Source organism: Gouania willdenowi, chromosome 16, assembly GCF_900634775.1.
Source record: "Gouania willdenowi chromosome 16, fGouWil2.1, whole genome shotgun sequence".
Taxonomy (NCBI): Eukaryota; Metazoa; Chordata; class Actinopteri; order Blenniiformes; family Gobiesocidae; genus Gouania; species Gouania willdenowi.
Window position 1 is genome coordinate 33080178 of NC_041059.1, and position 16545 is coordinate 33096722.

General features: G+C 43.5%; 1 protein-coding gene across 1 annotated transcript in view; it reads left to right on the top strand.

Moving 5' to 3' along the window:
• adcy3a (adenylate cyclase 3a) overlaps positions 1–16545 on the top strand; it is a 67267-nt gene that overhangs the window by 27694 nt on the left and 23028 nt on the right. Inside the window, exons 9-13 of the mRNA XM_028471114.1 lie at positions 3449–3568; positions 11017–11159; positions 11834–11995; positions 13536–13623; positions 15443–15559. Coding sequence (XP_028326915.1) covers positions 3449–3568; positions 11017–11159; positions 11834–11995; positions 13536–13623; positions 15443–15559 — 630 coding nt within the window. The remainder of the gene's footprint in view (positions 1–3448; positions 3569–11016; positions 11160–11833; positions 11996–13535; positions 13624–15442; positions 15560–16545) is intronic.

Sequence of the window (16545 nt, forward strand, 5' to 3'; positions counted from 1 at the left end):
AATTCTTTCGGTTTGGCCATTTGATTGAGGATGGTAACCTGAAGACAAGCTGACAGTGGCCCCTAGAAGCGAACAGAACTCCCGCCAGAAAATGGAGGTGAATTGTGGACCCCGATCCGAGACAATATCAGTAGGTAGTCCGTGCAGGCGAAAAACATTTAGCAACATAATTTGGGTGGCCTCCTTCGCCGACGGAAGTTTAGGAAGAGGAATGAAATGAGCCATCTTACTAAAATGATCTACGACTGTCAGGATGGTGGTGTGTCCATCAGAAGCAGGTAAGCCGGTAACAAAGTCAAGGGATATATGGGACCAAGGTCGATGAGGAACAGGTAGGGAATGAAGATGTCCAGCAGGTGCTTGGTGTGTAGGTTTTGACTGATTACATACAGGACAGGATTTGACAAAATCCCTGGTGTCTTCATCCAGGGAACCCCACCAAAACCGTTGCCGCAGGAACTCCTTAGTCCGCTGGATACCAGGGTGACATGTGAGTTTAGAACTGTGGGCCCATTGCAGAACATCCGACCGGAGCTGCTGAGGAACAAAGAGAAGATTGTCAGGGTAAGTGCTGGGTCCCGGACTGTCCTCCAGAGCAGCTTTGACCCGTTCCTCCACATCCCACGTGAGGCTGGCAACCATGTGGGAGCTGGACAGGATTGTCTCGGGTTCTTATTCCTCTTCTTTACTCTCCAACATCCTATCGTTGAATTCCATCAGTTCTTCCCCAGAGAAGTCGTTCTGTCTGGAGTTCTCCATTTCGTTCACTTTCGCTGCTTCAAAGTTGACGGCCAAATTCCTCTGTTTCCTTTTGGAGGCGGAGCCAGGGGTGTGGCCTGCCGCTGCTGCGTCGTCGTTGTGCCGAGGCGAAGTGTGCGTCGCCACCTCCTTCGTCCTGGAAACCACTTCGGAAACCGGTGAGAGCGTGCCTGGGTTTACTGGCCTGTGATTGGCAGAGAGCCGACGGCGGCTGCGTCTCACATTTCAACGACTCCTTCTTTGCCACCGTTTGAGCCGCGTTGTAAAACTCACTAGGTTTTTGATTCTTTTTGTTGGTGGACGCTCGTTTCTTCGTCACCTGTAAGGGGATGAACTGGTTGTGTGAACCAATGGGCACGCCTGGTGCTGGTATCGCTTGTTTCAGGCAGATCTGATGGCAATACGGACTCCAACTAATAAAGGAACCCGTAGACCAATCGATATGCGGGTTATGTCTGAGAAGCCAAGGGAACCCCAGAATAACAGGATGTTGTGGTGTCTTCAGAATGTGAAACTGGACAGTCTCATGGTGCCTGCCAGCCAGTATCAGGTGAACAGGAACTGTGCGATGTGTGATAGTACCCAGGAGTCTGTCGTCCAGCGCATTAGCAGGAACAGATGTTGGAAGAGGAACACTTTCGATCTCTAATTGTTGGGCCAGGTTTTCATCCAAAAGGCAAATATCAGAGCCTGAATCTATCAAAGTAGCCAGGGTGTGAGTACCACGTTTGAGCACCAGGCGAGCCTGGAAGTGGGGTCGTTTGATAGGGGATGGTGTGGAGGAAAGACTCATCAGTACTCCACTTTCTACTGATGACCGTGCCCCTTTTACCGGACATCTGAAAACGTAATGACCGGGCTTTCCACAGTAAAGGCAGAGATTTCTCTAGCGACGATGCTCTCGCTCCTCTGGCGAAAGACTGGCTCGGCCCACCTGCATAGGCTCGGGACCACCATCGTGAGGAGCCGGAAAGTGGTTTACATCTACTGGAGGACGTGGTCGTGGAACAGGAAGTCGCTCAGGAATTCTGTGCCTCTTTTCTTGCCGTCGGGCTTGGATACGACGATCCAATCTGGTGGCAAGCTCAATCAATTTATCAAGAGATGAGGGAAGGTCATGTGAAACCAGCTCATCTTTGATGTAGTCATTCAGACCCAGGAGGTAAGCATCCGTTTGGACAGCGGCATTCCACTGGCTCTGAAGGGCTCGGGTCCGGAATTCAATAGAATAATCAGAAACAGTGCGGGCCCCTTGTCGCATCCCTAGTAGACCTCCCCCTGCGTCCGGACCTAAAGAGGTTTCACCGAAAACTTTACGGAGTTCATCCGCAAAGGCCTGGAAGGAAGAACAAGCAGGTGTCTGTCGCTCCCACTCAGCCGTTCCCCACAACCGAGCCCTTTCAGTCAGATGATTAATGGCAAAAGCCACCTTGGCCCTCTCGGTGGAAAATGTATGTGGTTGTAGGGCAAAGAGTATGGAGCAGTTTGTCAGAAAAGGATTACATCCTTCAGGGTCACCACCATAGCGCTCTGGGGTACCCACCCGAGGTTCAGAGACTGGTAATGGAGGAGCAAGATCAGCGGGGGGCGGAGCTGGTGCAGGATTGGGATCACCAGCAGTGACTAACTGAGTGACAGTAACTGCCAGCTGTTGGATCTGAGCAGACAGAGTAGCAATGGACTGATCATTAGCTGCAGCTGCCTGACGAACATCAGAAGTAGCAGATTGTAACTGAGCCTGATGTTGCTCCATACACTTCTCTAGTCTGTCTAGCCGCTCCATTGGGCTTTCCTTCTGTGATGCTGAGTTCATATCTGGCTAGATGGTACTATCACAGGTATACAGAAGAACTCAAATGCAACGCAGGAAGGAGTAGACAGATACTGAAATATCTAAATAAGATTGAATAAACGGGCCCCGCACAAAACCAGGAAGACAACTGAAATATTCCCCACTCGGATTTGTTATTTAATAAAGAACTCAGATTCCACACTTAATAATCAAAAACAGGAACTCTCAATACCCCACTTTAAATAATCACACTCAGGAACTCTCAATACCCCACTTTAAATAATCACACTCAGGAACTCTCAATACTTTCTAGGAGTTTGAAGTCTCTCTTAACGGGTTGACCATCTCGCAAGAGACTGACAGAACAGAGGGAGTATAAGTAACCTCCTCCAACTTGACGAGGGAATGAGGAGCAGCTGTGGAGAGCAGGAAAACTGGGCAGGCAGGAAAACATGGACAGGAACGGGCAAAATCAAGGCACAGGGAGTGAATAAGGAGGTAAACCATAACTAACTAAGCAGACTCATGACATAACTGATGGACACAACTTGCATTCCCTGTGCCACATTTTTGCTTTTAACCATAGCACACTGTCAGACCTCTGTTACACTAGTACACTGGAAAGGTCTGTTAATTTTTTGCACTCTAATGGTATTAAATAGATCGTAGCAGTTCACAACTAAGTCATGGCAATCTGGTGAAATATTTTGGAAAAATTTAGAAAAACAGTTGTTTGTATTTTTTCCTTTTTTTGTATTTTTCTGTAAAATGTAACAATGACAAATACAGAACTGCATGCATATATTTTAATTCATAACATAAATACAGTGATTTTAATGTTTCTGAATACAAGTAATCAATTAATACGCTGTGCTGGGTTTGCTTGTCTTTCATCAGAAACTGTCTGTGACCTCGTCCAATGGAAACTCTCCGCTATTGATCAACACTACAGAGTGTAATGGCAGCGTCAACACAGCGTGCACGACCCCAGAGGAACCAGAGGAACTGGACACAAGGGTAAGCAGCTCCACTGCAGGTTCACAACACACTGTGCACATGCATTTAGGCATGAATGCAGGCTTTATAGAGTCAGTTTTACACCAGAGATAACAGGCTTCATGCACAAATGTATACAACAGTAAGCACATTGCAATGCATCGAACAACTGCTGGGGAATAAATACATCTGCAGCCAATAATCCTCCTACATCAACTCCAACTTGTAGAAAAAATACATTATTTTATTTATATTTATCAAATCATAATTAAATAATATTAATTTGACTAAGTTTCAAAGTCAAAATAAAGAAATATTAACAATAAAATAAGAACGTCACTGCCAGATTGACAATTCATGCCAGTCTGAAACATATTCTTTAAAGTGTATTTAGTATGAAGTAGAGTTGTTGATTTATTCTTGTCCAACTCTTGACATTTTAGTCAAAGTTATTTAAATTTCAACTATAAATATAATATTATTCATGTGGTATCATTACAAAGTGTATAAGTACATACAGTATGGGGATTATAATAAAACAAACATCCTTTCCATATAGAGCATAAGTGGGCAAACTACGGCCCGCGGGCCACATCTTGGTCTTTTTAATCCGTCCCGCCGAAGCCAAAATAAACAATTGCTCAATCATTTATCTCAACACCCGTGGGAACCAAATGTTCTCCCGTTCTCCGCTTACGCCCGCCCTTTTCCAGCCACCCAGCCAATCAACACACAGAACACAAAGACAAACATTGGCAGAGAAAGCTGCACGTAACAATGATGCCTTCAAGGCCATGGGAAACCACAGCACTCGTTGAATAAACTACATTGGGCTCAGTCCGTTACAATATCATAATTATGACTGCATTCCTTTGACTTAGTCCTGTGATGCCTGGCATCCTACTCGGTATGAACAGAATATGTAAGATGAGGAAGAAAGCAGAGTTAGATTGGTTGCCACCATAACACACCCACAAAGAAGAAGAAGAAAAAGAAGCGGCAGAAGAACTTACTCGTGGTAGAAGCAGAAACTTAGACATCTGGCCAGACAAACAGTTTTTCCACGTCGGATAATCAAAGTAAGCTGTTTGTTGATGTTTTATTGCGGGATCATGTGGTGTCGCGTGAATACACCTAGCTCCAAGGAAGCGTAGCGCACCTTGTTTCCCTTTTATATATATATTGTGTGTGTGTGTGTGTGTGTTATGTGAACTTTCTAGTCTCACATGTGCCCATTGCCCCCCAAATAATCCTGACAAATAACACGTTAAAATGTGTTGAACCAGCTGGGAACAAGTGCTATAATATTTCATAATAAATCAAAAACGAAATTAAACTCATTATCTGAATTAAAAAAAAAAAAAAAACAAATGTAAAAGTGCAGTAGAAAACCAAAAAGTATGAAATGAACTAACAGGGAATAAGTATCATCATGTTTCATAATGCAAGTATATTTCATAAATAAATCAAAACTGAAAAACTAAATGAAATTATTTACCTGCATAAAAAAAACAAATACAAAAGTACAGCAGTCCAAATATTCAGCTGTGCCAAAAAGCTTAAGAAAATAAAAAGTAAATAAATGTTTTAAATCAGCTAATAAAAGTTTTTTTATGGTTCCGCTCAACTTCACATGCTGACGTAAATCATTATGTTTGCATTTTAGTTCCACGTTATATTTTGATCCCAGTCACATATCTAGTCTTTAATTGAATGATCTTTTAATTTCTGACACATTTTAAGATTCTAAATTTGCCTAGTGATGATCTTTTTTGTCGATGAAGAAAGGGTTTTCAAGAAGATTGGCATGAAATTGAAAATTTCAACCTGTCATGTCTCCATTCTCTACCACACACTGTGAGAAGCACTGCTCTACTAACAGGCCTGTCTCTCCTTAAATGTACAAACCTTTCTTTAGAATTGGGGCTAAATTTGGGTGAAAGTTGTAAATCTGTAGCATATGGTTGATTTGTTATGAAATTTTATAAATTTGAACTTTGGACAAGAAGAAGAAGAATGTATGTATGTATGCATCGGGTGCCGGCCCGTCTGTCAATTTTTAAAAGTCCATGTGGCCCCTGAGCCAAAAAGTTTGCCCACCCCTGATATAGAGCAATGGTTCTCAAACTTTTTTGGCTCAAGTACCCCCTTTCTCTTATTGCTGAATCCAAGTACCCCTTTGTCCGACAACAACATTTTGCTCAGACTAATATGAAAAAACAACTTATGGGTGAATATATCGGAATGTGAAAATACGCATCCGTCAGTCTCTCTGACGCGTGCGTGAGCATTCTGAACCTGTATTCCCTGAGACGATTGAGATTTCTCCTCCCATAATACACGGCACAAGTCTCCCCGGGCCAGAGAGTGTATTACGCCGGTAAACCGGGGAGAGACAGCCGCAAACTTCAGTCAGTAACCCCTCAATTTTGTCTGCAACACCCATGGTGGAGCTGCGACTGCTCAGGGAGAGAGTGGCTAAGCACTCTGGTCCGTTCACCCTTGGAAGCAACGACCGCGGCACGGGGGCGGACTGCCAGTGGCCGGAGGACTCAGCGGTAGCCTGCCCAACAGCAGAGGAACCATTCATGGCACGGCGGAGCCCTCTGCTGGTGGAGCAGAGCCACACCCCCAGGGACCAGTGTGTAGTACCGCCCGTTCCCGGGGACTCTGTGAGGTCCCACAATCTCCATTTTGGAGGGGGCCGAGGCCTCCTGCCAAGTGGAAATAGCAGGCACCGTCACCACGCTGCTTATAATGGCAGATTTTGGCTTTCACATGTTGTGCCCCGGCTTGGCAAGTGGAAAAAGTGCTTCTGAGGGTTGCAGGTGCAGGGAGTGTGCATCCCATAGTGAGACATCTCACTACATAATATGAAATAGAACTAAATCCATACATTCGCTGCATTAACCGCTCAGCCACTAATCAACTGTCAACTCACTATTCTAATCTCTAAATAGCGTACATACTGGAAGTAGCAGGGGGAACGCAGTGTTTCCATGTTAACTTGTGACCACGTTTACCTGATTTTACACACGGTAGAAGCTATCTTTATGATTCTTTTTGTTCACAAATGAAAAGAACATTTTTTAAACAATCTGTGGAGCCAAATTTAAGCGTGGTGCCTTCACAGTCTAGAACTATGACTTTGTATCGGTTCAACTGGCGACCTACTTCCGACAGTCAAAAAAAAAAAAAAAAAAAACTTCAGACAGTCACAATATACTACAGGTTTCATCTGGTCACAGGTAGTGTATAGACAAGAATAAAAAACAAGCTTATTTAATGTCACTGTAGAGTGAATAACATGTATATCTGATGAAACATGATTATAAGATGTGATTTCATTGTTTGTACATCGACTTGAATATGCTGGTGGTAAAGGTTAAGCAAATGAAATGACATAAACACGCTTGAACATCATGCAAGAGACATGTCTTACACAGAGATTTATGCTGCGCACTTTCATTGACCTCCTATTATGTGTCCCTCGTGTGTCCAACACCTTATAAATATAGCTATCTCTTCACAGGTTTAATCACAGCACACGTATGTATTGTATTCAGCGAAACAGACGCTATGAGCTCTTATTAACTTGCGACCCTATTATTGTAAATCCACACAAATGTAGTGATGTGAGTAGAGTTTTATATATACATTTTTATTTATTTTAACTGAACGAAACATTATTTCTCATCAATGTCAAGTGGTGACCCACTTCTGACGGGCGCAACATTCCACAGTTTACAGCTGCTCACAGGTAGCCTGGGAAATAAAAACATATAAACCTAAATACACTAAATGGTAAATTTAACAGTTGGTAAAGCATGATTATGGAGTGTATTATACACTTTCGTATCATATATTATTTTTTAACTTGAATGTAAAGTTCTATTTCATCCGTACTGACTGCCAGAGGCGGTGCTTAAAGCACTGGATGTTCCATCTCGCGCATGAGCAGGTCGAGTAATAATATCAACAAAGTCACCTGTGACCCCTGGATGACCCGGAGAGTCTATATTTACCGGTGTCATCAGGTGATCTGTTCCTTCTATCTTCTCGCGATTGCGGATAACGATAGCAGGTTGGTTGTTTGCTATTCACAGCTTGTCGCTTGTAGCTTCGGAACCGTAAGGTTGGCGCCTCGAGTGTTCTCATCGACTAGAAGCTGCGACTCGCTGTTTTCCCTTTAAGTGGGGCTGGGACTAATTGACCAGTTTACCAGGGGTTGCCTGAGGTGGTGAGTACCGTACACTTTGATGTCATCGGCAGTGTTTCGCCTTGTGATTGTGTGCTGGTTCAGATTCAGTAGCTCCGCGGCTACGCCGCTGTCACCCTTACAGGCCAGCGGAGTTTCAATACTCCCCTATATGGCCGACTGGCTCGTCATTTCCCTGACTCGGGCGCAGTCATTGAGGGTCATTGCTGCTCTTCTCAGTCACGTAGGCAATCTAGGCCTTAAGGTGAATTATGCCAAGAGCAACCTCGTACCCAGCCAGCTGGTGAGGTACTTGGGGCTTGTGCTGGATTAATCAGTAATGCGGGCTTCCCTCTCTCCAGAGCGAGTCTCCGCAATCCTAGGCCTTCTACGGCACTTCCAGCATGGCACCCTCCTCCAGTATGGCCTGGTCCTGCGACTCATGGGGATGTTGGCCTCAGCATCCATGGTTGTACCACTGGGGCTTCTAACACTGCGCCCGTTTCAGGTTTGGATGAACAGCCTGCATTTAGGTCACTGGCACAAGGTGGTCAGGGTGTCTGCCCAGTGTCTCCTTACCCTCCGACCCTGGAGGAGGGAATACTTAATGTCGGGTGTACCCATGGGGAGGGTATCCTCCCGCCGGGAGGTTGTCAAGACAGACGCCTCTCTCATGGGTTGCGGTGCTGTGTGGCACTCCAGGACTATCAGGGGCCTGTGGAGTGCCCCGCAGAAGCGGCAGCACATAAATGTGTGGAACTTCAGGCTGTATTCCTGGCGCTCAGGCACTTTCTCCCTGTTCTGAAAGATCGGCATGTTCTCGTCCGTTCAGACAATACCTCAGCTGTGTACCACATCAACCACCAGGGCGGCACCAGACCTCTGACGTGTCTGCGGGTGGCACACTGGCTCCTCACGTGGGCTTACCCCAACTTCCTGAGCCTCCGGGCAATGCATGTTCCTGGTCTCAGGAACACTGCTGCGGATCTCCTCTCCTGTCAGAAGCCTCCAGTGGAGACTTCACTTCACTGCTAAGATCACTTCACTTCAGAGGCAACAACTCACTGCCCTCTCTGGTTCTCTCTGAGAGAAGTGACCAGCCCCCTAGGACATACTGGCGCATACCTGGCCGGACGGCCTACTTTATGCATTTCCTCCACTCCCCCTCATTCCAGCAACGCTTCACAGGGCCCAGCAGGGTGGCCTCCGCCTGCTTCTGGTTGCCCCAGGCTGACCAGGAAGACCATTGTTCCCGCTGTTGCTCAAACTCCTACAGGGGACACCGTGGCATCTTCCGGAGAGGAAAGACCTCCTGTCTCAGGTCAACGGACACATATGGCACCCAAGTCCGGGTCGTCTGAGGCTATCCTTGTGGCCCCTATAGTTGTGGACCCACTTTTGGCGATAGGGTGGTTGCCCACACAATTTTAAACTGTCGCGCACCATCCACCAGGGCGCTTTACGCTAACAGGTGGAGGCTATTTGTGGAGTGGTGTGACTCTCACAACGAGGTGTCGGGGACAGTTTTTGACAGAAACAGGACTACCTCCACCCTCAGGGTGTATTTGGCTGCTATCTCGGCCAATCATACCAAGGTGGATGGCCAGACAGTGGGATCACATTTTCTAGTTAAGCAGTTTCTAAAAGGGACTCTGAGACTCAGACCACGTCGAGTCTATGGGTCGCCATCATGGGACTTGCAAGTTGTCCTTCAGTTCCTTTCCCAGCCGCCCTTTGAGCCGCTGGGACACACTGATTTGAAGTGGCTGTCTCTCAAGACGGCCTTTCTTCTTGCTGTGCCAACGATGAAACATATGGGGGAGCTGCATGCGCTGTCAGTGAGCCAGGCATGTCTTCGCTGGAAGGCTGATGGCTCTGGGGTGAGTCTCAGGCCAAATCCTTTGTTTTTGCACAAGCGGTTGTCCCCTCATCATGTGAACCAGCCTATCGAGTTGACTGCCTTCAGTCCTCCGGGCTCCTCTGGCCAGCCATCAACACTGTTGTGCCCCGTGCGGGTGCTTAAAGCTTACATGGAGGCGACAGCTAGCCTACGAACGACAGACAGCCTTTTGGTCTGCCATGGAGGCTGTAGAAGGGGGACCGCACTTTCTAAACAGAGACTCTCTCACTGGGTAGTGGAGGTCATTCAGTATGCCTATAGTGCACTGAATGTTCCAGTGCCTCAGGGCATAAAGTGCCATTCTACGAGAGGCATGGCTGCGTCATGGGCCACCTTGAGGGATGTTCCCCTGCAGGACATCTGTTCTGCAGCTACCTGGTTCTCATCATGCACCTTTGGACATTTCTACAGGGTGAACATTGCTCGTGTCCAGCCTATGGCAATGGCCGTGCTGTCCACAGCTTCAGGCCTTGAGTAGGTGAGAATTCTTTCATGACCTTTCTGGTATAAGTCATCCAGTGCTTTAAGCACCGCCTCTGGCGGTCAGTAAGGATGAAATAGAACGAGAGTTACGTATGTAACTTCGGTTCTATGAATCCTGGATGACCGCCAGAGCATCTTGTCACTCAGGATCCTTGTGTCCTCGTGAGAAGATTTCGACAGGAACAGATTACCTGATGACACCGGTCGATATAGACTCTCCGGGTCATCCAGGGGTCACAGGTGACTTTGTTGATATAATTACTCGACCTGCGCATGCGCGAGATCGAACATCCAGTGCTTTAAGCACAGCCTCTGGCGGTAATCCAGGATTCATAGAACAGTAGTTACATAGGTAACTCTCGTTACATAGGACACAATAGGAGGTGCAGAGCAGCACACAGCAGTGGTGGCTTGAACTGCTATCCTTATGTAAAGGTAGACACAAATAGTAAAACTATACAACAACTAAAAGCTGTGATAATAAAAGGCAAATGTTGACTAAACCGAGCGGTGAGGTCGCTAGCATAGCACAGTAGTAGCATTCAGTGATTGCCGGTAGTAAACAGCCTTCCTGACACTTCAGCGGAAATCACGTCATGTTCCTGCGTGCATAGAGCCCAACCTTGACCCCAACTTGAGGCCAACATTGACCCCAGCCCGGGTCAGAAGTACTGCATGGAGAATCTGATTATCAGATCATGTGTTCATTTTGTGTCCTGTGACATTTGAGGCGATTACTTTCCCCTACATAACACTTGACCTGTCATAAATAGAGATTGACAGGGGAAGAGCACACTGTAATGAAAGGAATGGACCCTGACTTAAAATGTGAACACATTTCTATAAGTTTGGTTTATAAGAGCCTGTTTTTCCCTTATTAATCACCAGGTGGTAAATCCATCCTTCCCGAATCCTCGCAGAAGGCTGAGGTTAAGGGATCTCGCTGAGAGGGTGATCGATGCTCAGGAGAACGAACAGGAGCTCAACAAGTTGTTGAATGAAGCTTTGCTGGAGCGAGAGACCGTACAGGCGTAAGTGACCCTCCTGTTTGTCTCAGACAAAGAGCATGGAACAGATGCTCTGCAGACGAATCACAATTTCTAACAGTTACCTAGGTGTAGGAATTAGGGATTACAACAAAACCAGATGTAAAATGATAAAACCAGAAAAAATCATTTAATAATTTAACAAATTAATTTTTTTTTTTAAATTGGGTTTAATTTTAGAAACAAAAGCATTTAGGACAACAGGAACAACAAGGCAAGGGAGAACCTCATGTCACAACCACATACATATACACAATTTTGCATGTTCAACCCGTATTTATGTGGAGAAAGTAAAAAAAATAGTATTAAACAAATGACATTTTTAACACGTGCTACTTGTAACACTGAAAATCCATAAAATGACAATTTTAAGTGCTTTACAACCTAGAGAACATTTTGAAACTCACTTCTGATGATTGAAACCTGTTTGAGCTTCAAACTTTGATTGGTCTGAATGCAATATGCCAAAAAAAAGTCCATTTGTCCATAATAGGTGTAGCTGCAGTGGTTTCTCATGTTGGTTTTTTCTTTGTTTGACTCTACAGCCGAGCACAAGCAGTGCATCATTGGTTTCATTATTGTAACGTGTTTAACAGTCGAACAGAAGCAGAGCTAAAAAAACATTGATAACTGCTTGTGACTTCCTTGTTCCTGTACAGCCTGAAGGGGAAACACACCAATAAGCTTTCTCTGAGGTTTGTGGATCCTGAGCTGGAGACCCGTTACTCTGTGGAGAAGGAAAAACAGAGCGGTGCCGCATTCTGCTCCTCCTGTGTGGTCCTGCTCTTCACCGCTGTCATGGAGGCCCTCATCGACCCTCGGTCAGTCAGAAACTAAGAGCTGTGTTTGAAATGGCATACTAACGTACTACTCATACTAAGTCAAATCGAGTATGTAGTGCGGTCACATTAGATAGTAAGGAAAGATTGAATACGCAAGAAATACCCGGATGTATACTATATAGGGACATTAAGTATACGCAGTAGCCGCACTAGTTATACTCAACCACCCCATGATGCATTGCGAGCAGTAGGGATCTAAAGATTAAACGTAAGGCAGTTAAAAATCGATTCATAGGTATCACGGTAGATATCGATTTTCTGAAATCGCAGTACTTTTTTTAAACAGCAGAGGGTGCTATATATTTATCCTTCTCTTGTCCAAATGCCAAGGCGGCGGGCGGAATCTGCTAATACTTTCTTTCTGGCCGCCATCTACTCTTAAATATGTTCATAAATGATTCCTTACCCCTTTAGCACCGAAAGAATATCTGTAATATTACGTGAATATCTGTAAAAGTCACGTTTTTCTATTAGCTCTGTTTGCTAGCATAGCAACTCTTCTTCACTGCACAGAATATCTGCATGCCAACCGACCACTGGGTTACCAGCATCCTCTGCTGGTTCAAACAAATATCTGACGTAAATACAGGGCAATGACTGTTTTTTTTTTTTAAAAAAGTCCAATTGTTAAGGCACAAAATACATTTTCAGTTGCACTTTTAAAAAGAAAAAGAAATATTATGCAGTTTTGCATTGTTTATTATAGAAGCAGAATTTAATAGGCTTCTTCATTTGTATTATTCCTTTATTTATTTCATTCAAGATTTATATTTAGTTAAATTGCATTATTTTGACTAGTTGTTCAAGGGATTCTTTTGACAATGAAAAATAAAAGGAAAATAGTACAGTTTTTTTCCCCCAAAAAATAAAGGAATATTTTTCAGTCGTCATATGTCTACAGTCCCATTTTGTAAAATAAATCGTAAGAGAATCGTATCGTGAATCGAATCGTATCGGGAGTTGAGTGAATCATTACATCCCTAGCGAGCAGACATTCAGGAAATGTAAAATCGTCCTGGGACCGGTTTCAAGCTAAAAGTCAAACATCCCCTTTTCAAAATAAAGCATCTCTTCTTGTCTTCCATTAGTTTTTAACACTTTTGTAAATAGGGCTCTTGTTTTGAAGTTAACTGGAAGTTTTGTCAGTGTATACGTGAGGTTTATGGATCAAATGACCAATTTTGATACTCTACTTGGTCACTTTCTCACTTAAAATGCTTTCAGAACTTTCAAATTTGGTGAATCAACAGAGAATATTAGCCTTAGTGTGCTTCAGGTTTTTTGTCAAGTTTGAAATGCATCTTGGGAAACTTGGAAGTATACTTCAGTGGGAACAGTTACCATCCTAATCATCTTTATCATACTTATGACATACAGTAGACAGTATGTACTCATTGAGTTTGTGGTGTCTAGTACGGAGTGTGCCATTTTGAACACAGCCCAAGAGAAGAGGTGCCTGTCTCCTCACAATCACTCACTGTGTGTGTGCGTGTGCGTGTGTGTGTGTGCTGTTTAACAGGCTCATTACAAACTACATCACCTTTGCAGTCGGCGAGGTTTTGCTACTTATTCTGACAATCTGCTCTTTGGCTGCCATCTTTCCCAGGGTAAGTGTCTACACGCTGCTCGCTCCCTTTCCTACACAACCTCATGTTTGACTCTTATTTTCAATGCAGTGAAAGCTCACTGTGAGGACGAGGAAAGCTGTTTCCATCAATATGTAATGGGATGAGCATGTTTTAATTGTCTCCAGTCCATTTAGGGCTGCAGGCTGAACAGTTGAGCTTTCAGTCTGGACATTGTCAGCCGTCATGGACATAACCCCAGGACAGCAAACCAAGTGGAAGGTTCACTAGAAATGAAAACGTAATAGAGATGTTAGTCATTGTCAATTAACAGGCTAAACCTGCATTAACGTGATAGAAAAGGAAAACATGGAAAATTCTATCTGAGCAAAGCAAAGTTCCGTGCGTGCACTATGTGAACCTATGCTCTCCTGCCCGGACGGTAGCAGAGTTTACCAGCGGGGTTATACGGTATTCGGTGAGCAAAAACCAAAAAAGTGGTATCAGTAATAATGTGGTCTTTTTAAAAAATAATTTCTTTTTTTCATTTTTATCTGTTAACAGCTATGGTTTGTTTAATACTATTTTCAGTCTCAGTCAGATTTTGCCGCTGCAGCACAAATCCACACAGTCATATTATCGTACACGAGCTCAGACCTGACATGTAATCTATCGTAGCGTATGATCACGTCAGAAATGATAAATACCGAAGCTTGCATGATTACGGTCGAAAGTGCGTCGTGCGCTCAGATCTGAACTTATGAATGGTTGATAAATGTGGGCCATCAACTGCTAGAGGGATTCCTGTAAAATGCTAAGAAATTTATTTTGAATCGAGGACTGTTCAAAACCAGTAAGCAAACAGAATATTGTCCAACCCTGGTCCTGGAGGGCCTCTGTCCCGCTTGTGTCCTACACAGCTCATTGTCGAAGGAAGCTTGATAATAGCTGTGGTAGATTCAGATTCTTATGTCGTCCAGTGAGCTGCTGCTTGGCACAAAGCTGTCTCTTTCATGGCAGCACATCATGGAAAGGCTAAAGTACCACATCAATATAGTGCAGGGTGGACAATATTGACTGCTGCCCTCACATGCACCGCACATACTGTGAAAAAGCAAGGTCACCTTCAAAAGCACCCCAAGCGCTTCAATAAGGTGTCAATATGATATCAAACAACACCGTCACTCACTGAGCATCAGTGCCCACAGATGGGCAATTTTTATCACAGTAGGGCCACAAACATGTGACTGTATCTGATCCGAGGGTCACATGATCAACATTTATGTCAGCATTAGAATAATGACCAATCTGAGCATTAACACAGGAAATAACAAAGGCTTTGTGTGTTTTTGTGGTTGTTTTATGTCATTTAGAGTCATTTTGTGTTGTTTTTAATATTTTTGTATTGTATTTTTGTAGTCATCTTGTGTGTTTTTTAAGTCATTTTGTGTTGTTTTTAATATTTTTCTATTGTATTTGAATATTTTTGTTGTCATCTTGTGTGTTTTTTAAGTCATTTTGTGTATTTTTGAAGTCATTTTGTGTATTTTTGTTGTTTTTGTTAGTTTTTAGTCATTTTGATTGTGTTTTTTGTAGTCGTCTTGTGTGCCTTTGTTATCCCTATGAGTTTTTGTTGTCTTTTTTGTGTGTGTTTTTGTAGTCTTTTTTCTGGTTGTTTTTATATTTCTGTATTACTTACTACTTCATATCTAATGACATTTGTTTTCAGCAGAAAAAAGTGATTTTGGGGTTTAGTTACTCACAGATAACAAGTCTGTTCAATAGCCTTTTTTGACAGGAATGTCCTTAAAACTCTTTGTTTTAGCAGTGATTTAAGCTAAAGGTTGTCGTTTGTTGTCAGATCTTTCCCAAGAAGCTGGTGACTTTCTCCGCCTGGATTGACCACACTCGCTGGGCGAGGAACACCTGGGCTATGGCTGCTATCTTCATCCTGACCATGGCTGACATCATAGACATGGTGAATGGCCTCCTGCTGGATTTTTAGCACTTACAGACTGTTCAATTCATCTACATTTATTCATGCAACAGTCAGTCATCTCATGGTGTTGATTATATCAAGTTTAAAGAGTTGTTTTTGATGAAAAAGCCAACATTTTCATACGGGCAGTAGAGACCACAATGGAGAGAAAGAGGAACAAACTTCTATCACACCCAGACTCGACCAGTTGGAGTCAGTACAGAAGAAGGAAAGTATAGAACAGGATAAAGAGAGCAGATCTGCGTATCATGAGCTGGTTGGACAATAATAAATAATAAACTACAGATCAGAAACCGTCACCTCAGAAAGCAGAAAAATTACAGGAAAAAAAAGGAAAGGAAGAGTAAAAGAAGATAAGGGATAATGTACAGATTACACGAGAGAGAAATTTGGTTAAAGCATCTACTTTTTCTACAATTTAGAGTAAAGATACAGAACTGCTTTGCTTTCCAGCAGCCTAAAACCCAATTGTTAGCATGAGCGCTAAATTCAAAATGATGTAAAAAAATTTAATTTTTGAGATAAAATGTTGTTACTTTCCAAAAATCATTGACAATGACTTCAAACTTTTGTAATTTTTTAATGAACGTTGAAAATGTTTTCAGCAAGAAAGTACATGTTTACATTATCATTTACAGTCAAACATTTTGATGCACTGTAGGCTCAATATTTGACAAATCAAAAATGATTAGCTGTAGCCAGTTTGGTGACAATCAGTGACGTATATTAAATAAATTATTTATTTTTCAATTTCCAATAGCCTACAGTACCTATACATTTGAAAGTGTCAGAATTTTGTGCGTTTCGTAGACCCTCACCCTCTCCCATAGCCCCATAGCGTGTTTTTTTGTTTTTGCGCATGCGCAGTCAGTTCTCCAAGATGAAAACCATAACCACCGTAAAAAGACAGCACTCTACGCTGCCTTTGGACGTAACCATGCGATGCTAAATGCCATACCTAAGTT